At 46.0% G+C, this 23,181-nt stretch overlaps 1 protein-coding gene across 1 annotated transcript in view; it reads right to left on the bottom strand.

Moving 5' to 3' along the window:
* RAB40C (RAB40C, member RAS oncogene family) overlaps positions 1-23,181 on the bottom strand; it is a 178,850-nt gene that overhangs the window by 49,967 nt on the left and 105,702 nt on the right. Inside the window, exon 3 of the mRNA XM_078663002.1 lies at positions 20,129-20,189. Within this exon, the coding sequence (XP_078519128.1) occupies positions 20,129-20,189 (61 nt within the window). The remainder of the gene's footprint in view (positions 1-20,128; positions 20,190-23,181) is intronic.

Genomic DNA, 23,181 nt, shown 5'->3' with positions numbered 1-23,181 from the left:
CGTTACACTCTGCCTAAGGGGTCCCCGGCGGAGTCGAAAAGGACCACCATAGGGGGGGAAGAGGGCACTCCTGCTCAAGTGGAGCCAACATTGACGGATCTTATGGCGGCCATCAATGGAGTTCAAACATCCCTGGGCCAAAAGATGGAGGCCCTTGATAATAAACTTGACACCGTTACAATTGAGGTAGGGCTGATAAGAGCGGATCTCACAAAGGCTAGTGAGAAGGTAGTCATTGGAGATCAAGCCAGCCAGCCTCATAGACGTTGTGAATCTGTTGCAACAGGAGGTGCGAGAACTTATGGCCTCAAGAGTCCTCACAGACCGTAGGCTGGATGATTTTGAAGGTAGGGCACGGCGGAACAACGTTCGCATTCTAGGGGTGCCCGAGAAGTCAGAAGGTCAAACACCGGACCTGTTTGTTGAAAACATTGTACTTAACCACCTCAAACCTAAAGGTCTCAGTAATTTCTTCACGATCGAACGTGCACAGAGTCTCGGGCGGCAGACCCAGACCTGGGGCGCCTCCCAGTCCTATGATCGCAAGGGTCCTGAATTTTCGCGATAGAGATGTGATCCTTCCGTCGGCTCGATCTGGGCCCCCATTGAGATTCGAAAATGCGACTATCTTTCTTCCCGGACTTTACTCAAATACTACAAAAGCAGCGACAGGGCTTCTTGTCGGTGAAGAAGAGATTGCGAGACAAGGGAATAATATACGCCATGATGTTTCCGGCCAGTCTTCGAGTGGAACTTAAGGGGAAGGCCTGGTTTTTTGACAATCCTGATGTGGCGGTGGATTGGTTGGATAGTACGAATGCAACGGAGACAAAGAGCCAAGATAGAGGAGAGGCGGATGAACAATACATAATTGAACATGGTGACTGAGCGGGCTTGAATTATAGTATGCTATAAACGGGAGGTGGGGCGGGTGCGTAATAATTCCCCAAAACCGCTAAGTTGGGAAAGATGCCTTGGGGGATTGATTTATGCAGGGGCAGGGTAGGTGGGGCAGGGTAGGTGGGGCGGGGGTGGGAGGCGGGCTTGTCCCGGGGCCCTCCTCAATTTTCTACTTTTAGTTAGCTGTAGAGTAGGTTGGGGGTGACAGGCACACTGCTAGTTGAGGAGGAGCGTAAGCTACAGGCAGGGGTGCAGGGTGGGAGGAGGAGGGGTGAGAGTTGCGGGGTATTTTGTATTTCAGTTCCAAACATGCACAGATATATTAGCAGTTTGTTTTTCCTTTTTTATTGCATCAGGTGACAAGACAGGATATATCACTACAATGTCTTCAGGTAGACAGGGATTGGGGATGTCCACGCTCTGTTGGAACGTGAATGGCCATAGGGACAAGATAAAACGGGGGATGGTGAGTCAATTGATTAGGAGACACTCCCCAGATGTGGTGTTGCTACAAGAGACACTAAGTCAAAGGGAAATCCCTGGGGAGCACTCGTTATTCTTTCATACCACTATGGGCACACACACAAACCTGAATATAGATGGCCCGTTAGCCGTACTATAGAGAAAATATATCAATTTCCACAACCAAATTGAATCGTTTACAATCTATTTTTAATAAAACCATATACATGAAAAATATAAGCGCTTGGACATCATACTTTAAAATTTCAACGCATTTCTTTTATAAAAACATATGGTAAAAGACAATTAATCGCAATATTTCATCACAATGTGCAACTCAAAATTTGAAATTAAAGATAAAATAAAACACATAAAACATCTCAACAACTCATATGAGTTAATTTCAAATTTTGAGTTGCACATTGTGATGAAATATTGCGATTAATTGTCTTTTACCATATGTTTTTATAAAAGAAATGCGTTGAAATTTTAAAGTATGATGTCCAAGCGCTTATATTTTTCATGTATATGGTTTTATTAAAAATAGATTGTAAACGATTCAATTTGGTTGTGGAAATTGATATATTTTCTCTATAGTACGGCTAACGGGCCATCTATATTCAGGTTTGTGTGTGTGCCCATAGTGGTATGAAAGAATAACGAGTGCTCCCCAGGGATTTCCCTTTGACTTACTGTCTTTTGTACCCTGTTCCCTGGAGATAGGGGGGTACCCTCTCTCTAGATACACGCTACAAGAGACACACCTGGTTGGCAATCGGTGTATGGCACTGCACAGAGGAGGCTGTGTATGTTCCACCGGGTCTGCAGTCAGACACCTTTCGTGATCGGTGTGCAATTTTCTTAACTTTGCCTGCTGGGATACTGATCCTGGGTGTGGACTTTAATGCTGTGATGGATGGTGAAAAGGATAGACACCCAGCCCGAATTCTGAGGTCGTCCCAGAGGTGGTTGCCAGATTTTATAGAAACAACTGGGCTAACAGATGGGTGGAGGTTGCGGAACCAAGATGGAGTGCATTACAAACACGCAACAGCTGCGCACCACTCCCTGTCAAGAATAGACTATGCCCTAGTACCGGCGTCGCAGGCAGCGTGGATCCGCGAGGCACGCCATATGGGTAGAGGGATCTCCGACCACTCTCCAATCTGGCTTAGGGTGGAGGTGGGGCAGAGAGATGTGGGGAGGACTGCCCCTATTAATGCATGGCACCTGAGGGACCCTGACACCAAGAAGGAGGTGGTACAGGTCAGAGAGAGATATTTTCAAGAAAATGTGGGCACTGTTGAATCGGCACAGACTCTCTGGGAGGCATACAAAACGGTCGTCAGAGGGGAGGTGTTATCTTTAGTCTCCGGGAGGAGGAAGAAGAACCGGGTTGAGGTGGACAGGATGGAGTTTGAGTTGACAAAAATGGAGGAGGAGGTATCAAGAGATGCTACCCCGAGGGAATGCACCGTTTAAGACTCCTTCAGGATGAATATAGGAGCCAAGCTAGAGACCGGGCTAAAGTGCAACATGCCAAACCCAGAGTAGGGTTTACGAACACGGCGATAAAGCAGGGAAACTGATAGCGTGGTTGGAGAAGGAGGAGTGGGCAACTAGGTTGGTGCCAGAATTACAGATAGGGGAGTCAAGTAGGGTGACAGACCCGCAGGCGATAGTCGAAGAGTTTGTAGCGTATTATTGCTCGATATAGAGGTCCGCAGGAAAATATACTGAGGTCGAAAATGCAGCCATGTTACACGACATTCCAATGCCCGTATTATCAGAAGAAAACAGAGAATACCTAGACTCCACCTTCACGAATGACGAAGTGGCACAGGCTGTTAGAGGGGTCCATTCCGGGAAGACCTCTGGCCCGAACGGAATCCCCACAGAGCTGTATAAACTCAATGCAAATAAGCTTGCACCTTTTATTCGCACCAGGTTTGTTGAGAGCATGGAGAGAGGCCAGCTCCCATACGATCAACGAGTGGCAAACATTATAGTCCTCCACAAGGAAGGGAAACCCAAGAACATCTGCGCATCCTACCGGCCAATCTCACTGTTAAACGCCGAACCCAAGGTGCTGGCAAAAGTGCTGGCGACCAGGTTAGCCAAGGTCATAAACACATTGATACAACCGGACCAGTCGGGTTTTATGCCGCGCCGAAATACGGCTTTAAATTTACGGAGGCAGCATGGAATTTTGGGAGGCGCATCAAAGATACACGAGCCGGCGGCCCTGGTATCGTTAGACGCGACCATGGCTTTTGATAGGGTTGAATGGCCCTATTTATTTGCAGTTTTGGGGAAGGTGGGTATTGGCCACGAGTTTATAGGATGGGTCCGTCTCCTATATACAGACCCCCTTGCCAGAGTAGTGGTGAACAACCACAAATCCACTGACTTCGCCTTGGGCAGGGGCACACGTCAAGGGTGCCAGTTGTCCCCGTTATTGTTTGCTCTGGCACTTGAGCCACTGGCGGCGTGGGTCCGTTGGGACCGATCGATCAGAGGACTGCGCTGGACGCTCGAGTGGGAAGATAAGATCTCGCTGTATGCAGACGCTATTCTGCTCTATCTAACTACCCCCAGAAATTCCTTGATTAGTTTCTTGGACGTCCTGGCAATTTTCAGGGACTATTCCGGTTTCGCTGGTAACTGGGCGAAGTCAGTGCTTTTTGTCATCAGCGGAGAACCCCCGGTCATTCCGGATTCATGCCCTTTGAAAATGGAGCCTGTGGGGTTTAGATATCTGGGTATATATATCGCCATGGACCCAAAGTTGACATACGAAAACAACGTGGGGCCCCAATGGCCAGGTTCCGCAGAGATGTGGCGAGATGGAGATCATTGCCGCTCTCCCTTTTGGGTAGGGCAGTGCTGTTTAAAATGATGGCCCTTCCCCGCTTCCTTTACGCGCTTCAGAACTCAATGGATCCGGTTCCCTCCACATATTTCAAGGAAATAGAGTCCTTTCAAAGACAGCTCCTCTGGGAGGGCAGACCCCGTGTTGCTATCGCCAAGCTCACTCTTCCCTGGTATGACGGAGGGATTGGCTTGCCGGACCTCCGGAAATACTACTGGGCATCTCAATTAGCGGCGATAAACCACGCTGTCTATGGATCTCTGTTAGATCCTGGCTATGCGATGGATCGAGGGCAGGTACCAGGTGGGGATATTACGAGGGCCTTATATGCTAGGATTGGCCGGTTTCCCCTTGTTGGGCCACTGGCACATGCGGTACAAGTGTGGCACACAGCCACCCGACACCTCAAGTGTGACGGGAAACTGACTCATGCGAACCCCACTGTGGAATTCAGAGAGATTGGGTAGCCTGTGGAAAACGAAGGGATTTGACAAATGGGACCTCATTGGGATCTTACAGATTAGGGACGTCTGTAGGAAAGATGAGATCCTTACATTCGGCGCTCTTCAAGAAACATTTCATCTGCAGGAGAGAGAGCATTATCGATACCTTCAGGTCAGACATGCCCTACTGGCAAATATACCCAGAGGCACCACACTTCCAGGGGCCTCCCCTCTGGAGGACCGGATATTAGGCAGACATCTCCCAGAAAAAACTATCTCATTGATATATAAAAAGTTAATTAACCATATGGGGGATCCATTGGTGGCTATTAGGGAGCAGTGGGACGGCGATGGCCTAGTATTAGACGATGAGGACTGGAGGGAGGCAGTCGATCCCCGAAAGTAGTAGCCGTTCAGATAAGGCTCAGGCTGGTCCAATTAAAGATCGTCCACAGATCGTACTCCACGGGGCCTCGGCTGGTGCGGATGGGACTGGAAGATAGTGGGGAGTGTCGGAGGGGGTGCGGGGAGACCGGGACGATTATGCATATACTGTGGCACTGCCCTGAGATACAGGACTATTGGGCTAAAATCCACGATAAAATCTGTGAGGTTATGGGGGTGGAAGTGGCGCTGGAGATCAGAAGATGTGTCCTAAAAGTATGGGAACCCACGGACCTGAATTCACATGGAAAGTTGTGGGTGACCCTGGCGTGCATGACTGCTAAACGGAATATCGCTCAGTTATGGGGAGCCAGTCAGGTGCCACAAGGAAAATGCTACTTACCAGTATGCATCTGTTCTTGGCATGTAGGGCTGCTGACATTCATATCTTAGCATAGATCGCCGCCTAGTGTTGGGTCTGGATGTTTGCACTTTGTTGTCTTGGAGGAGTCTTCGAAGTATCACGAGATAGGTGACTCCTCCCCTGGACTACAGTGCGCATGGGCATCTTCTCCATCCTCAGATTGTTTTTCGCCATTGTGGCAAAGATGGAGTATAGGAAAGTAAGAGATGACCATGTAAATGTATGTAAAAAGATAACCCTGCAGCTGTGACAGGCATGGGGGAGGAGGGTGGGCGATATGAAGGTCAGCAGCCCTACATGCCAAGAACAGATGCATACTGGTAAGTAACATTTTCCGTTCGAGGCATGTGGGCTGCTTAATTCATATCTTAGCATAGACTGTATAGCAGTTTCTCCTCTAGCGGTGGTCGCCTGTATCAGCTGCAGTGGTTTGATAAAGAGTTTTAAGGCCAGCCTGGCCTACAGCAGCTTGTTGCTTAGCTTGCACGTCAACACAGTAGTGTTTAGTGAAAGTGTGTATGGTAGACCATATGTAGCTGTCCTACATATGTCTTCTAAGGGAATATTTCCTAGGAAAGCCATGGATGCATGCCCCATTTTGCGAGTTGAGTGGGCTTTTGGGGGAACTGTTAAAGTGCGCTTTGCCTTTTGATAGCATATTTGAATGCATTTAACTATCCATGTGGCTATTCCTGTCTTGGAAATGGGATTGCCCTCATGTTGTGGTGAAAAAGCAACAAATAGTTGCTTTGTTTTTCTAAATGATTTTTTTCTGTCAATGTAATATAGCAGAGCTCTTTTAACGTCTAGTGTGTGTAGAGCTCTTTCAGCCACGGATTGCGGGTTTTGAAAGAAAACTGGCAATTCTATGGACTGATTGATGTGGAAAGTGGAGATAACTTTTGGCATAAATTTAGGGTTTGGTGTATTTGCATGAAAGGTTCCTGAATGGTTAGTGCCTGTAGCTCACTCACTCGCCTGAGGGAGGTAATGGCAATTAAAAACGCCACCTTCCATGTTAAGAACTGTAGTTCACATGAATGAAGTGGTTTGAAGGGGGGTCCCATGAGTCTGGTAAGTACTACGTTTAAGTTACAGACTGGAGAAGGTGGATGCCTTGGAGGGCTAATTCTTTTAAGTCCTTCCATAAAAGCTTTGATAGGTGGTATTCTGAATAGGGACAGATGTTGTCTGTTTTGAAGATATGCTGCTATAGCAGCAAGGTGTAGCCTTATGGATGAGTATGCTAGGTTACATCTTTGAAGATGTAGCAGGTAACAGATTAAGTTTTGGATGGAGGCATCTAATAGATTGATTTGGTTATTACTACAATAAATAAATTACAAATCTTTTCCATTTAGCTGCGTAGCATGCTCTGGTAGTGGGACGCCTTGCTTCCTTGATAATGTTCATGCAGTCTGGAGGCTAGTTAAGATATCCGAACTCTAAGACCTCAGGAGCCAGATCGCTAGGTTCATCTGATTGGGATCTAGGTGCCTGATTTCTCCCTGGTTCTGTGTTAGCAATTGTGGCGAAAGGTGCAGTCTTTGATGAGGAACTACTGAGTGTTCTAGGAGCGTCGTGTACCATGGCTGTCTTGCCCATGTGGGAGCAACCAGGATCATTGCGAGTGACTGTTGCCTTAGTTTGCGTGCCACTAATGAAATCAGTGGGGTTGGTGGAAAAGCGTACGCAAATCTGCCTGACCAGTTCATCCATATCGCATTCCCTTGTGACAACGGGTGGGGAACCTGGCGGCAAAGGACGGGCATTTTGAGTTTTCGTTTGTGGCAAACAGATCTATCTCTGGATGTACCCACTTTTGGAAGAATGGTTGGAGTACTTGAGGGTGAATCTCCCATTCATGTATTTGTTGACTGTGCCGACTTAGTAGATCTGCTATCGGATTGTCTATTTCTGGGATGTGCTCTGCCAGGAGGTAAATGTTTTGTGGAATTGCCCACTTTCATATGCTCTGTGCTAGGTGAGATAGCTGCAGAGAGTGTGTCCCTCCTTGTTTTTTTGGATGTAGTACATGGCTGTCATGTCGTCCGTCCGGATTAACACAGCCTTGTTGCACAAGTATTTCTGAAAGGCTTTCATTGCTAGAAATACTGCTAGTAACTCTAAGTGGTTTATATGTAGTGTCTTTTGTTTGACTGGCCAGACCCCTTGGACTGTGTATTGAAGGAGATGGGCTCCCCAACCCGTCAGTGATGCGTCCGCTGTTAATACTACTTGTGGAACTGGCTCTTGGAACAGTCGCCCCTTAGAAAGGTTTTGTGGGTTCCACCACTACAGAGAGTTGTAAGTGCGACTGTCTACCAACACTAGGTCTTTTAGTTGTCCTTGAGCTTGGTTCTACTGCCATGCTAGGCATTCCTGTAAGGGACGCATTTGAAGCCGAGCATGAGGGACGATGAATATGCAGGAGGCCATCATGCCTATAAGCTGCATGAACACTCGAGCTGGCAGGGAGTGTTGTGGCAGAAATTTTTGAGTGAGAGACTGTGTGTTGGCTATCCTGGCTGGATTTGGATATGCCATCGCCACTGAGGTATCTATAGTTGCTCCCAGGTATTGTTGTATGTGGGAGGGTTGCAGAATTTGCCCTTTTCCTCACATTAGATACAACTAGAGAGTCTGGTGGTAGCTGAGACTTGATATAAGAGGGGTCTGTAGGGGCTGGTTTGTATTTCTTTCCAATTCTTGAATTGAGGACACACGGCCTGGCTGGGTCTTTAAAGATGTCTGGTGCGTGCTTCAATACTCCCTTCAACATAGGGAGTATACGTACACTCTTCTCTGATGTTGGGAAGGTGTTAAATAGGAAATCCTCCTCTATAGGGTCAGTGTGCATGTTTATGCCATGATACTGAGCTGCTCTGTCTACTAGCTGGTTAAAAGCGACAGTGTCGTCAGTAGGAGACGGCTTTGTGGGGTATTGCGAGGTATCGGGTATGGGTTGTGTATCATATGGGTCATTCTGATCGTCCCATGTGTTATCCTGGTTTCCTTGATCATCAGGGTCTATAAAGTCCTGTTGAGGATACTCGCCCATGTCTTCTACATCACCATAGTGTGGAGGTGTAGGAGAATATGGAACATAAGGCATGTTAGGAGTGAAAGGAGGAGGTGTGAAAGGTCTAGAAGGGGATGTCCCAAAGTCCTTTTTCTTAGGAGGAACAGAAGAAGGTGCTTCAGTGTTTAGTCTTCTCTTGTTCTTGTTGTAAACTAATATATGTCCTGTATCAGGTTCAATAAACAGTCTGTTTTGGTCTGGGCTCACTGGATGAGGATGAAAAAGTTCTTCTTCCACTGCACGTGGCTTTGGCGCCGAGGTTTTTGGATCGGTTGCTTGCTTATTATTTTTCTGTGGAGCTTTTTTTGGCTTGACGTCCTTTGTCGGCTCGACGGCTCTTTTCGGCTCGACGGCCTTGTTTGACTCGACGGCCTTCTTCGGCTCGGCGGCAGTCTTTGGGTCGATTCCCTTCTTCGGGTCGATTCCCTTCTTCGGGTCGATTCCCTTCTTCGGGTCGATTCCCTTCTTCGGGTCGACGGTCTTCTTCGGGTCGACGGTCTTCTTCGGGTCGACGGTCTTCTTCGGGTCGACGGTCTTCTTCGGGTCGACGGTCTTCTTCGGGTCGACGGTCTTTATTCGGGTCGACGCCTTTCTTTGTGTCGACAGTGTTCTTTGGGTAGACGACCTTCTTTGGCTCGACGGCCTTTTTTGGATCTGCGGCTTTTTTGGTGTCGGCGTCCGTTCTCGGCTCTGCGGCTGTTTTTGAGTTGACCGCCTTTTTGGGAAGTGTTTTACTCGGTCCCGGGGTACCGGATGTCTTTGGTATGGTCTTCGGAGCCAGGCCGGAAGGCGGGGCTTCTGAAGCGGTGTGTCGGTCGCGGCTAAGGCTTTTAGGCGATGTTTTGACCAGAGCCTTGTCTGGAGGTGGAGGCAGGGTAGGGGCTTTGGTACTCACGGTTTGCCCCGGTGGGATGTCTTCATCTGAATCCGACTGGTCTCCTACTGTGACTAGCTCTAGGTCGGAGTCCGCTGCCTCTGGGAGTTCATGTTTGTCGTCGAAAATGTTATCCGGTTCTGGTGCCTGTCGCTGCATTTCTTGTCGAGCAGCTCTTCGGTTCCGGATAGTTTTCTTCGACCGGAACTGAGCACAAGCTGGACAGTTTTCTTCGTTGTGCTCCGGAGATAGGCACCTGTTGCATTCTGTATGCTTATCGCTATGTGGAAACTTGGATCGACATTGTGGGAATCTTTTGAACAGGGTCCTTTCCATCGGCAGGAGGCCCACGTGGAGTCGAAAAGGCCCAACGGCCCGCGTCGACTACCAGAGATAGATGGAAAGGGTTGTCGAGTCGAGGGATACCGAGCGGAATAATTTACCATCGCAAGTATACGTTTTTTGTTCTTCGAAAGTTGGAAAACTTCGGTCCCGAAGTCGGAGTTGTCGAAGTGCATCCGAACCCAAAGGCGGAGAAAAACAATCTGAAGATGGAGAAGATGCCCATGCGCACTGTAGTCCAGGAGAGGAGTCACCTATCTCGTGATACTTCGAAATTTCTTCCAAGACAACAAAGTGCAAACATCCGGACCCAACACTAGGCGGTGATCTAGGCTAAGATATGAATTCAGCAGCCCACATGCCTCGAACATTGGGAAAAGGATGGAGGATTTGGATTGGTGCATGTTCAGGGAGAGGTCAGTATACGATGCCAGGGGCTGCCCCGGGAAATGAGGGGAAGATCTGGGGTGCATGGAATGGATATAGAGGGTATATCTGTACTCCCCTAGAGGTCAGAGAAATGGCGGTTGCGTTGGAGTCACTGTGATCCCTAAATGTTAGACTGTGAGAATTATTTTGCAATACCAGAAGTGTATATCTGATTAATGTGTAACTATGTATGTCGCCTGATGTTTTTTCTTTCGAACAAGTTAATAAAAAGAGTTTTTTTAAAAATCCAACACTGGCATCCGTGTGGGTTTATTAATAGGAGATGTTTAATACCAAACATCACTTTTTTCAGGGAAGTCATCATGTAGCTGGGTAACTCATTTTCACCTATGCCTCTCACATGTACATAAAATGGCTTCCATGTTCACTTGTACTAGTTGCAATAGAGCTAATCTGCACGGAGGCATATCAGGTCATGCAGATATGTCCTCACATGTTGTATAGTTCACCTGCCTTAGGGCTGTAAGGTCTACTGTAGGGGGTGACTTACCTATAATGCATGCGGTGTCTGTGGGCATTGCACACATGGATGTGTGCCATTTTGTGTTTTCACTTTCGTCAGCACCAAGACCCGCAGCCTGCAGTGGCAACCTGTATGTGTTTGGTGAGGAGTCGTTTAGGGTGGAACAATTTGTGCTGCAGCCCTTAAGGACCATATTTAGCCTCCTTGCCCAGGATACCAGAGGTACTACTTACTAAAGACTTAAAGGGAGTGCTAAAGGCATTGTCATTTGGGGTATAATTGCACAGTTTTGGGATAAAGATCTGGCACTGGGGACCTGGTTAGCAGGAACCCAGTGCACTTCCAGTTAAAATCACATCAAACACCAGGCTAAACGTGCGAGTGTCCATATCAGAAAGGAGACTTCCTACAACATGGTGTGCAAAACAACAATAAAGTGACATGCAACCAGAGTAATTACCAGTGGCTGAGATTAATATGAGCATTCCATCCATCACTTTTTGATATACTTCAGAAAATTGCTTTATATGCCCATCTAACAAGACAGATGTTGATTGAAAACCAGTCAGTATGTTTCCATCCAGGAAAACACGTGACCCGCTCTGTGACTAGTACAAGAAACAGAAGATGACTAGGCTAATTATGAAGTAACCATTTGGCAGTTTCCAGCAATGGAAATGGTGAAGCAATCAAAAGGTAGTAGGCAACGCATCCTAGCAATTTCAAGCATGGTACTTCAGAAAATGTGACTTTTCAAATGTGCAAATAATTTAAGACTTAAGTTTACAATGTTATGTCACTTCATCAGCTTTGGTGTAGCACACTGGTGTCATTTGTAAAAAAAAAAAAAAGTTACTTATGTGTACACTGTGGTTCTCCAGTATTGATATCTTTCATAGGTTCACATGCTTGAATTTTCCCCGTAGTTATGCTGGGAGTCCCACGATAACAATAATAATAAAAATGCAGTGCTATACCTATGCACGGACAACCACATAGAAACAAATTGACATTGGTAACCAATTGACATTTTTTTTAATAGAACCCAATTTAAACCAATCAAAACCTAGAACCTGAAGCACTCTTCCTTTGCAGAGCCACCAGACCTCAGATTTCGAGCACGAGTGTAAAGTAAAACATTGACGTGAACGTCCAAACAGAAGTGAACTTTTTTTTTTTAAAGGGAAGCAGTTCTTGCTGAAGTGCGTTGAATTCTTTCCATAGTTTTGTGTGCCTTGGAGAACTTTGCATCCTGAATTGTCCCCAGAAAAACTGACAATATGTTATGTTATGTTATGTTAGTAGTTTTTATAAGGCGCGCAGCTGCCCCAGCCAAGGGGCGTCCCGGCGCCTGATCAGGTACCACAACACAACAAATCGATGCTGGGAAGGAGAGGAAGGAATCAGTCAGCGATTGGGAACAAAAAAGTTTTTATGGCGCGCCTAAAGGAAGTAAGGCTATTCAAGGCTCGAATATGGACAGGGAGAGAATTCCATAATCCTGCCGCTAATACTCGAAAGGAGCGACCTCCCATCCTACTCAGTCTAAACCGTGTATTGACTGCCAGATGGAGAAATTCCGATCTAAGAGACCGCGTAGGAACATAGGAGGAAACAAGCTTAGCGAGGGCTGGAGGAGAGGAAAACTTCAAGATTTTAAATGTCAGGCAGAGAGCCTTAAATTTAATTCTCTGTCTGACCGGCAGCCAGTGGAGAGAAGTCAAAACTGCAGCAACAGAACACTGTCTAGGAAGGCCAACGATGGCTCGCGCCGCGGCATTCTGCACCCTTTGCAATCTAGTGGCCTCCGCCTGATTCACTCCGAGCATCAGCGCACTCCCATAGTCCAGCCGAGAAAGAATGGAGGCTTGGACCACCAGTTGCCGAGTAGGGGGGTCGAAGAATTTGAGGACCGGTCTCAGCCCTCGCAGAATACCATAACAGATAGCTGCAACCTTCTTCGTATGGCTGGTGAAGGAGAGTGTAGGATCCAGCCAGACCCCCAGGTTCTTAACTTCGGCAGCTGGAATGGGAGTCACCCCCAATTCTGGAGGCCACCACTGGTCTCCCCAGAGCTCCGCCTGCTTTCCTAAGATCAGGACCTCGGTTTTTTTGGCATTTAACTGCAGACAGTTAGTTCGCATCCAATTTGCCACGGCAATGAGTCCCGCACGGAATCTGGGAGCGTTCACCTCGGGATCACCACTGAGTGTCACCGCCAGTTGCGTGTCGTCGGCATACGATGTCATGGTTAGGCCACATTGTCTGACGACTGCAGCCAGCGGTTTCACATATAGGTTGAACAAGGTGGGGCTCAGCGCAGAGCCCTGCGGAACCCCCAGCCCCAGTGGATGGAAAGAGGACTGACACGGTGGAATAGCCACTTTAAAAAACCGGTCCGAGAGGAAAGAGCGAAACCATTGGAGAGCAGTCCCCTTAATTCCCACTCCCTCCAAGCGACGGATCAAAATGTCGTGAGACACCGTGTCAAACGCGGCGCTCAAATCTAACAGGAGGAGCGCCGCTGTCTGCCCAGCATCCAGCACCGTTCGCAAGTGCTCGGTCATAAAGAGCAGTGCAGTTTCGGTGCTGTGTTGTGCACGAAAACCATTCTGGCTCTGGTCTAGAATGTTATTTCGAGAAAGGTGGGCAGACAAGATGGAGTTCACGTGTGTCTCAGTGACCTTGGCGGTCCAGGGCAGGAGGGAGATGGGACGATAGTTTTCTGGTAGTAGGGGGTCAAGGTTAGGCTTCTTTAAAATTGGGCTGACCACTGCCTGCTTCCAGGAAGAAGGGACCACACCCGATGTGAGCGATAGATTGATCAGATCCAGTATAGGCTCACGACATAGGGGAGGGAGAAGTCTAAATAACTCTGGCTTCAGCGGATCTAATGGAGAACCGGATTTAATTTTGAGGCTCAGAGTATCGAAGACCTCGTCAGACATTACTGGCAGGGAGGACAGAGTTTCATGAACCGTAGCTATCACACCGGTTTGCTCAGCATCGGGCACAGCTGACGTAAATCCTCGGTAGATCGCCTGCACTTTCTCCACGAAAAAGGATGCCAGACTTTCACAGTGAGAGTCCGTGCAGATTTCCACCGAGGTGGCCCGTTTCCCCATAAGGTCTTTGAGAACCTTAAAGATTAATTTAGACGGGTTGGGGCTATTCTGAAACTCGAAGGCATAGTGTGCGGCCCGGGTTTGACAGATTGTCCTGTGATAGATCTTAAGCTGGGCAAAATACAAAGATTTCAAGGTGGGATCAAAGGATTTCCTCCACGCCCTCTCAGCTTGCCGGCACGTTCTCTTAAGCTCGGCAAGAGTATCATTATACCATGGGCTGGGAACTTTAGCATGGCATTTCGACCAGCGCATCGGTATAAGAGAGTCAAGGGCGGCTAGGACCCAGTTACGAAACTGCTCGTATCCTTGTTCCACATTCAGCAGATTGCCCAGGGGCTGCGCCTCCAAGATCTTATAAAACTCCTCCAGTTTGAGCTTATGCCAATTTCTTTTAAGGATCAGTCTGTCCACAGGTTTAAATTGTGGGTCATCTATAGGACATGACACTTTAACCAGCAGATGATCAGTCCAGCCTACCACCATCGGGTCAGAGACCCTAGCCCGCTCCAGTGTGGTAAAGAAGGGGTCAAGGATATGACCTCCTGTGTGGGTAGGGGAGGTAACTAGTTGGACCATTTGCATGGCTTCAAGGTCCGCTAGCAAGGTATTAATAGGTGCTAATGACCCCTGATCAAAATGGATATTGAGATCGCATACGATGTTAAAATTAGCACATCTCGGAGCTAAAGAGATGACCACGTCGGCAAGAGCGGCCTTGAAGACAGTGTCGTTCCCTGGCGGGCGGTAGATAAGCATACCGCTAAGTGTAAACTGATGACTGAAGGCTACCTTAAAAGAAGCGCTCTCACACGCTGGTATGTCAAGAGCATTCCATTCAGCCGGGAAGCAGGATTTTGTCACCATAGCTATGCCACCCCCTCTAGAAGTGCGGTTAAGAGTGAACACTGTATAGTTGGAAGGGAATGCCAGATTGATTATTGCAGTGTCCGCATCCTGAAGCCAAGTCTCAGTGAGGAAAATGAGGTCAAGAGAGTCCTTTTCGATCATGTCACGTAAGGACTGATGGTGCTTGACCAATGATCTCACGTTCAGACTCCAGATGCTGAGTACACGCTCAGAGATATTAGTACGAGTATTAGGGGCATTCCTTTCCACAGAGCGCACCCCAGACGGGGTATCAAGTGACAAACTGCCACAGGCACAATCATAAGGACCCGACAGCGGGTGCACAGAATCATGAACACACACCGTGAGCCTCTCTCTAATAGAAAGCAGAGCGGCGCGATTGTACCTGAGCGTCAAGGTATTCTGCATGATGGTATGATGACTAAATGCCGGAGTCCAGGCCCCGCTCACGCTTCCTCGACGCGGACGAGCGCAGACGGGCAGGACTCTGGCACAACTCCGGCTAAGCGACGGCGTCCCCCTGCGCGGGAGAGGACGACTTTAAGTAGGCGTCGCAACGAAGAGCTCGAGCGTCGGGATGCTCCAAGATGGCGCCCGCCTAAATTTCCACTAACCCAAGCCAAAATGGCGCCCACAAGAGTCCAACCCCGGGACCCGGACCCGCCAAACGGCGGTGCGCTTTCCAGAAATTAAGTGCAGGTAAGGGGACGAGTACCCAGGCAGAATAGTAGTAAAAACAAGGGAGAATCCAAGCAAAATAACGAAAATACAAAACTGGTAATTTAAAAAACAGCGCACTGGCAGCGCGACCTGCACTAATGCAGCACCCAATCTGAGTGAAAGACAAGCGAGTCCGCCTTAAGTAGGCGTCGCAATGAAGAGCTCGAGCGTCGGGACGCTCCAAGATGGCGCCCGCCTAAATTTCCACTAACCCTAGCCAAAATGGCGCCCACAAGAGTCCAACCCCGGGACCCGGACCCGCCAAACGGCGGTGCGCTTTCCAGAAATTAAGTGCAGGTAAGGGGTCGAGTACCCAGGCAGAATAGTAGTAAAAACAAGGGACAATCCAAGCAAAATAACGAAAATACAAAACTGGTAATTTAAAAAACACAGCGCACTGGCAGCGCGACCTGCACTAATGCAGCACCCAATCAAGCAATATAGATGCAGTTAGGGGCAACTTTTCTTTGTTCAATTTTAGACCTAAAGTTTTGAATAGCCGAAGACAGGCCCAAGTAGATCATCTTGCGGATTGCCAGTTGTCCAGTTATGGGAACACCTGATGGCCATTACTTCTCAAGAAGGCCACCACAGGGGCAATGCCTTTTGTGAAGACTCTGGGTGTCAAAGGCTATCAAGGGGAGTAATTTGTATTGGTAATGGCACCCTGCCACCTCGAACTTTAAAACTTCCAAAGTCTCACATGTATGGGGATATGAAAGTACGCTTCTAGGAGATCTAAAGACATCATATAATTCCCTGTGTTGAACAGTTGTAGGATCTCCTATAAAGATAGCATTCAGAAAGGTTGTTACTTTTATGTATTTGTTTAGGAGCCTCAGACCCATCACCGGTCTCTATTGTCCGGACTTCTTTTTGACGAGGAAGAAGTTGGAATAGAAGCCCTTGTTTGCGATGTATCAACTGAACTTCTATCGCATCCATGAGGATAAGAAAACGGATTTCCTGCTTTAGAAAAGACAGATGATGGAGACTTCTTGCTAGGACGACGATTTGGAGGCTTTGGAACAAATTCCAGGAAATGGCCATGTCTAACACCCATTTGTCTTAAAAGATGTTTCTTTACAGACTGTAAAATCTGAAAAGGTGTTTTCCTAGATGCCATCGATGAGAGACTGAGGTGACAAGTGCACACAAATGGTCAGTGGCGTCTGGAGGCATCTTGGGTTCCCTCCCCCAGCCTGAGGACATCTACTTGCAGGTTGCCGTGAATATGAAGAGGCTGAAGTAGCACTATATTGTTGTTGGATGCATATTGAGGAAGATTCCCCCTGTTGAGAATAGGTCTGGTATCTGTTTTGCTGGCAAGGTGCTCTGGGTATAAATTGGCCTCTTCCTCTACCTCCTCAATGGGCTGAAAGCAGCACTGCTGTAATGTACCCAGAGAACGCTCAGTATCCATTTCGGCCTCAATAGACTGAAGGGCATCATCAACATGTTTTTCCAAATAGATTCTCCCCATCAAAGGGCTTGGATAATATTTTAGCCTTTACCTATAGTCGAAAGCCTGTGGCTTTTAGCCATCATTGACGGCGCAGAACCGCCACACTTGCCAACTGTCAAAGGAGAGATCAATCGCTGTATCTATAATTTCAGAGGACGCTCTCTCACACTCCTGAAACAGTTCCTTTTCTGCTTTCTTTTTATCCTCTGGTAAAAATTCTAGAAGTGCTGAAATGTCAGACCACATTGGTATGTCTTACCCTCCCTAGAATGGCAAGCACATTGGATGCCTTAATGGAGGTTGCCGCCACAGCCGAGAAGCGCTTACCAATATTGTCAGGAGGGGCTGAGCATGGGACAGAAGAGTTTCTAGACCACCTTTATGCTGCCTGCATAACAGAGTTTGGAGCGCGTTGACCAATTTAACATGTAAATGATTTTTCTGGCGCCATATACTTCTTATCCAGCTAAAGGACAACAGCTGCCACCGAATCAGGGTTTTGAGGAGTTTCAAACCTTCCTTCCTTATGTAATCAACAAGGGGTATTGAACGGATAGATTTTGTAGCTCAGCATTTCAAATCGTATACGAAACATTCAGACCGGTCGGACAGGTAGAGGCGAGTCAAAACACTTACTGGCCTCTTTCAAGGCCTCATGAAACCCACCTAGGTCTCTTGGAGGCAAGTCAGCAGGAGATGGTGTGGGTGAAGCAGCCAAAAGGAGCTCTATAATCATGCCATTACTGGCTATCACCGGAGGAATTTCACCTTCCTCCAGCACTTCCTCCACATCACTCTCAATAAAGTCAGCCCTTATAGTAATGGATGGCAAAACTTGTTTTTCTTTTTGTGATTGTGTGCCCAAAGGAGTTTTCGGAAGAGACACTACACCTGGTGTTTCAGAACAAGTCGGATTATGTTGAACTGGAACATTGCTTCAGGAAATCTCCTGTAATAGTTGTTCAACATGTGTCGTAAGTCAGTTACAAGTTATATTGGCACCGAAACGGTGTCTTCATGTGAGCCCTGATGTTCCCCATAGGGCTTATTGTAAGGATAATGTTCTTGTAAAGTGTCATAACTATGAGTAGCAGATTGTTGTCTGTTTTGAAAAGAAAAATCTCCTTCCAACTATGTAGATGTCTCCTTGCCAGAGTCATCAGTATCCTGGCATTTGTCTTTAACTGGGTGGGGTTATACGCTGGCCCAAATGGCCCCATATCTCCGGACTCCATCTCAAGAAGATGCACAGGGGGCAGAGGTGACAACTTGCTTGGATCCTGATGTAAAGGCAGTGAAATTCCTTAATCTGCGATGAGAACTGTGTCTTTATTGGACATTGATGATGACGGAAAAGACAATCTCTTAGTCTCATCATCGGAATTGGAGTCCGAATGGGCCTTCCTGTTATGAAGCCAAAGGAAGAGCCTGGCTTCATGATGTTTTAGGGTCTTGGTCGAAAAAGTTCAGTAATGCTTGCACTCCTTAGGGTTATGGTGAGGGTGTAAGCAGTAAAGGCATTCCTTATGAGGATCTTCAGAAATCAATCTTGGTTTCGCACAAGACATCTAAGGCCTAAAACACCTCTTATTAGTTCTCTCTGACATGATGTTATCTAGGAAAAGAACCTAAACGCTGTTACCTCAGAGGTGCACAAAGATCAACATATTTCTTCTGACAGCAGAGGAAAAAGTCAAAAGTTTACAAAACACAGACTCAGCAGAGCTCAGCAAGACTCCCTCACACATGACGTGCGGTAGAAATCTGCAGGAGAAGATTGCTTCAGGGTCTAGGTTCTGATTGGTTGAAGCTTGGTTCTATTAAAAGAAGGTGAACTGGTTACCAATGCCAATGTGATTTTCAATGCCAAGGTATAGTACTGCTTTTTTATTATGGTTACCATGGGACTCCAACCATGACGAAGAGGAAGATACAAGCATGTGAATCTATGGGAGAATTAGATTATATCACTTTTAGCAGTCTAGGAAGAACATTTGTGCACGTACTTAGAGGTTCTTATTTCCCTAAATCAAATAGAAAGACGGGATGTGCTCAATTAGACATCTGTTCAGTGATGCAATAAGCGATAACTCTCAATTGGTTTCAAGGATAACCACTTCTAGGTGGACTTCCGAGACCAGTGTGCAAGTCAGGATGAGTAAGTCGTACAGCAAAAAACAGAAGAATGGTTGATGACGGGCCAAAAGATTGTATTAAATGTACTGTTGGTGTAGAATCCAGTTACCATCTAAATAGCTTTGGTGAAATGTGTGAGGTCAGATATGGGTTGTCTAATTTGTGCCGTTGTGTAACTAACAGCGTGCATCATTACTGGGGAGCATAATGTTGCTAATTACAGTGTGTATGTGTTGATATGATGTACATCTTCAGTTGATTATCAAAAGATTCTGTGAGAAAAGAAGTATTGTTAGCATGGCATCACCTCGTTAACTAGATGGCTATGGTGCAATACTGTAAACCTCAAGGTTAAGATAGGCTTTTTGGAGAGTTCTGCTGTTTTTTGCGTCCACTGGTATGTGTGAGGAACCTATTGCACTGGTGGACAGCATTATTTTGTCTATGACTTCGGTGCAGAATTGTATTCATAAGGAAATAAGCTTCTGCGTTTAGGTAGCGTGTGTGCAACCAGGCAGCTCAAGCAAACGTAGATTACAAAGAAGATGTACTAAATAATACATCGAGGGAGTACTCTAAAATACAATGAATTGCAGTACATTGTAACAGACATTACCTCAATGTGTTGAATTAAAATTTCGGTCAGCAGGGACATATTGGCATTTAGCAAACAAAAACAAAAGGAAGGTGCTTGCTGTTTGAGAAGTAGGAAACTATTTGAGGGTATTCAATCTTGCATTTTTCAAATGCGTTCAAAGCAAAAGTATATGGCTCATCAAATGGTAGACTTTTGTTACTGAAATCAAAAAAAACTAATACAGCTTCACGTTTCAACAAATGACTAAATTGATCAAGTCACCACTACCACGATTTCACATCTACTGCACAACTCTTAGAAGAAAAGGAGGGAATGGAAACAAAAGCTAATCTTTAAAAAACGATTATGCTAAAGTATTGGAGTTTTATGGAAATTACAGAACACAGGGGCACAGAAATGTAACTGCAATTATATGGGTCTCTATATGTTAAATACATCGAACAGGTACAGCAATAAGTGACAAACTGCAAAAAAATTAATGATGGGTTCACTTTTAATACTGAAAGAAAAAAACTCACCAGAGCTCTAGCTTCACCCGTCTTCCATCTAGCAATATTGTTGTAGTCTTGTAATCTATCCCTGAAAGGACACAAAAAAGAAACTTCAGAAGCAGAGTAAAGGTCACTCAATCATGCCAATCTTTGGCAATGCTATTTTCTATACAAGGGAGGAAGTGTTGTCTACTAGGTAGAGTACAAAGGTGGAACAAAACCCAACATGCAGTCCAGTATGTTTTATTTAATACAAATTATAATGATTTTCACGGGATGTTCTCAAATAATGGCCAATTTGCTTTACCGACCCAAGAAGTACTTGTAAAGTAATTTATTACCCCATCTATGCTTGTGAATGGGAGCATACAGCATTCCATGATGGCTGCCTTGTTAACTCTGCAATTTTTGTTTTTTTTATTAACTTGCATGTCTCGTCTTACTCTTCCATCTGCAAGAAGAGCCCACCCAATCTCGTGTGAACAGAAAGCAAGCAGAGCGTAGACAGACAGCACTGTGGAGCTGGTCTGGACCTGCACCTCTCTGCTCTAGAGCATACTACATGTTTCCAAAAGGTAGAGGACAGAGCCTACTTTCCTAGTGCATATAATACACCTAGGGTGAGCATGTCGGATAAGCGAAACAATCTCTTAGATGCAGTAGACTGCACGCCACCAAAAGCAGCCGAGTTAAAGTGAGGACCTATAAAATTCCCAAAGCTCAGGCCCTCAGTCTGGTCAGAACCCCTATAGCTTGGAGACTAAAAGGTTCAGGCAGCCCATCATTTTAAAGAGAAGCAAGGACTTGGAGTACAGTATAGAATATGTGACTATTAGCAGACCTTACTAAGCTGCACATTCTTTCTTGGGGATAGCAATGAAATTCCAAAGAAATGTAACTTATTGACACAAGCACTGGTTAGTGTCTTCAAAGCCAATGCAAGCAGCACATTGTAGGTAAATAAAAAGGAAGAACACAACACAACCTCTACTTGTACATTGAAGGGGATACTGTAACGGATTAGCAGGTTTACGATGGCTGTACAGAACTATCAAAAGGTGGTGAGAAAAAGCAAGAGAAGGAGTTAACAGAAGTGTGGTGAGGAAAAAGACGAGCAAAAGAAAATAGGACAAAAAAAAAAAGAAGGTCAGAGGCAACAAAAGAAAAGGATAAATGCAGAATACAAGTAAATGCACTAGCGATGAAGAAAGGAGAAGAGAAAGAGTTAAGAGGAGAGGGGAGACTGAGTAAAAGAGAAAGAAAAGCAGAAGATGCAAATTAGATTTTATAAAGGGAGAGAGTTAAGGATAGCATAGAAAAAGTTGTGAATAATTTACTTTTTATTTGGCGATCAAAGCTGAATGTGCTTGCTGTCTGTTACAGGTAAAGTTACCTAGTGAGGACCACCTCCAGGAAGGTCAATGCAGGGTGACAGCTGTCAATTTACCAGCCATTTTCCAAGAGGGGCGCAGGTTAGGGGTAGTATCTTGGAGTTCAGGCCTTTTGGGTTCTTGGAGCCCAAAAGTGAATCTTGTTAGATCTATAGTAGATTGTTTGATATCATTCCAGAGGAACACAAAACAATTATATTTGAAATGTTTGAATTAATCTAAGCCACTGGTAAGAACTTTGGGCTGCAATCCAGGCCATAGTTATTTTTGTCTCACCATGCCACATCAGACACAGTGCTTAATTTGCATAAAAATAAGTTCCCATGCCTAAATCTCTGTTCAAAGGCCATAATCCATCTCATGGCCCTTTATTCCACTAACAGACCCTCTTCATGTCTGGCCATATCTGTCACACTCGGGGTGTCACACTGGAGCAGGCAAAAACACTTTTCATGCTCCAGCCTAGTTATGAATATTGTCTGCGGAGCATGGCCTCAGGGCCTGTAATGGGCGACTCGCGTCAGACAGTTCGAAAAAACCAACATTCACTAGAAATAACTGTAAGAGCAATCTAGATTTTGTAATCATCTCCATGTCTATTTGGCAGAGTATGATAGATTTCGAGGTAAAGGAGAGGTTAGAAAGTGATCACTTCCCCCTGAGTCTATTGATAGAAGCTTCCTTGTTCCAGGGAGTTGAGCAGGCGCCGTTAATTGATGTAAATAGTGGAATGAGTGATGAAATCCACATTAGCAATAACAGACGAGCACTCAAATGGCCATTTATATTGGACCATGGTGAGATTCTCGCCGAAATTTATGCACTTTTTGCAGGAACCTTTGGATCATTTGTAGGTTCTTCTATAGATGAAGAAAACTCTGTTTGATTTATGTCACTTCACAAAAACTTTTTTTTTTAGATCTAAGAACGTTAGTCACAAGAATGCCAAAGAAAAACCAACAAAAAGTACAGAATCTGTCTCATAGTAAACCATGGTATGATAGACTTTGTAGGGAATCCAAGGGGGCGCTTCTGCTTGCTATTAAATCTAAATCAGTGGAAAATGTAAAAATAGCAAGGAAAAACTATAAGCAGGTACAAAATGCCTCAAGGAAAGCTTGGGAGGAAGAAAGCTGGGCAGAGATGTTGACAAGGCAGCGATGTTGACAACTGTCAAATCAAAGGACAGTGTAGGGTTCTGGAGGTTAGTCGCCAATGGTAACCACGTAGGAAGAGTGGTAAAGGACGTCTATCTTGACGAACTAAGGTGGGTTAACCACTTCACGAACCTTTACAAAAAGTATGACACCGTGCCAAGAGTCCCCGGCGACGATGCCCTGTGCCTCAAATATCCTATAGAGTGTTTGGTATTCACATTAGGAGAAACTGAGGCAGCAATAAATTCAGTAAAAAATGGTACAGCGCCAGGGCTAGATAAGATACCGGGGGACTTGTACAAGCATGACCTAAAGGTATGGGTACCATACATAAATTACCTGTGTAATAAGCTATCCCATAGTTTAGATTTCCCTGAAAGCTGGAGGGGGGCAGAAATTGTTTTAATTTTTAAAAAAGGGGATCGGTTGGATCCTTTTAACTATCGGCCAATCAGCCTGATGGACATTCTCCAGAAAATCTACTCCAGACACATCTTGACTCATGTCAATGACTGGTTGGAGGAGAATGCAT

The sequence above is a fragment of the Lissotriton helveticus genome, chromosome 10 (assembly GCF_964261635.1).
Source record: "Lissotriton helveticus chromosome 10, aLisHel1.1, whole genome shotgun sequence".
NCBI lineage: Eukaryota > Metazoa > Chordata > Amphibia > Caudata > Salamandridae > Lissotriton > Lissotriton helveticus.
Note: the sequence above shows the minus strand (reverse complement) of the source record. Positions and strands in the feature narration are given on the sequence as shown.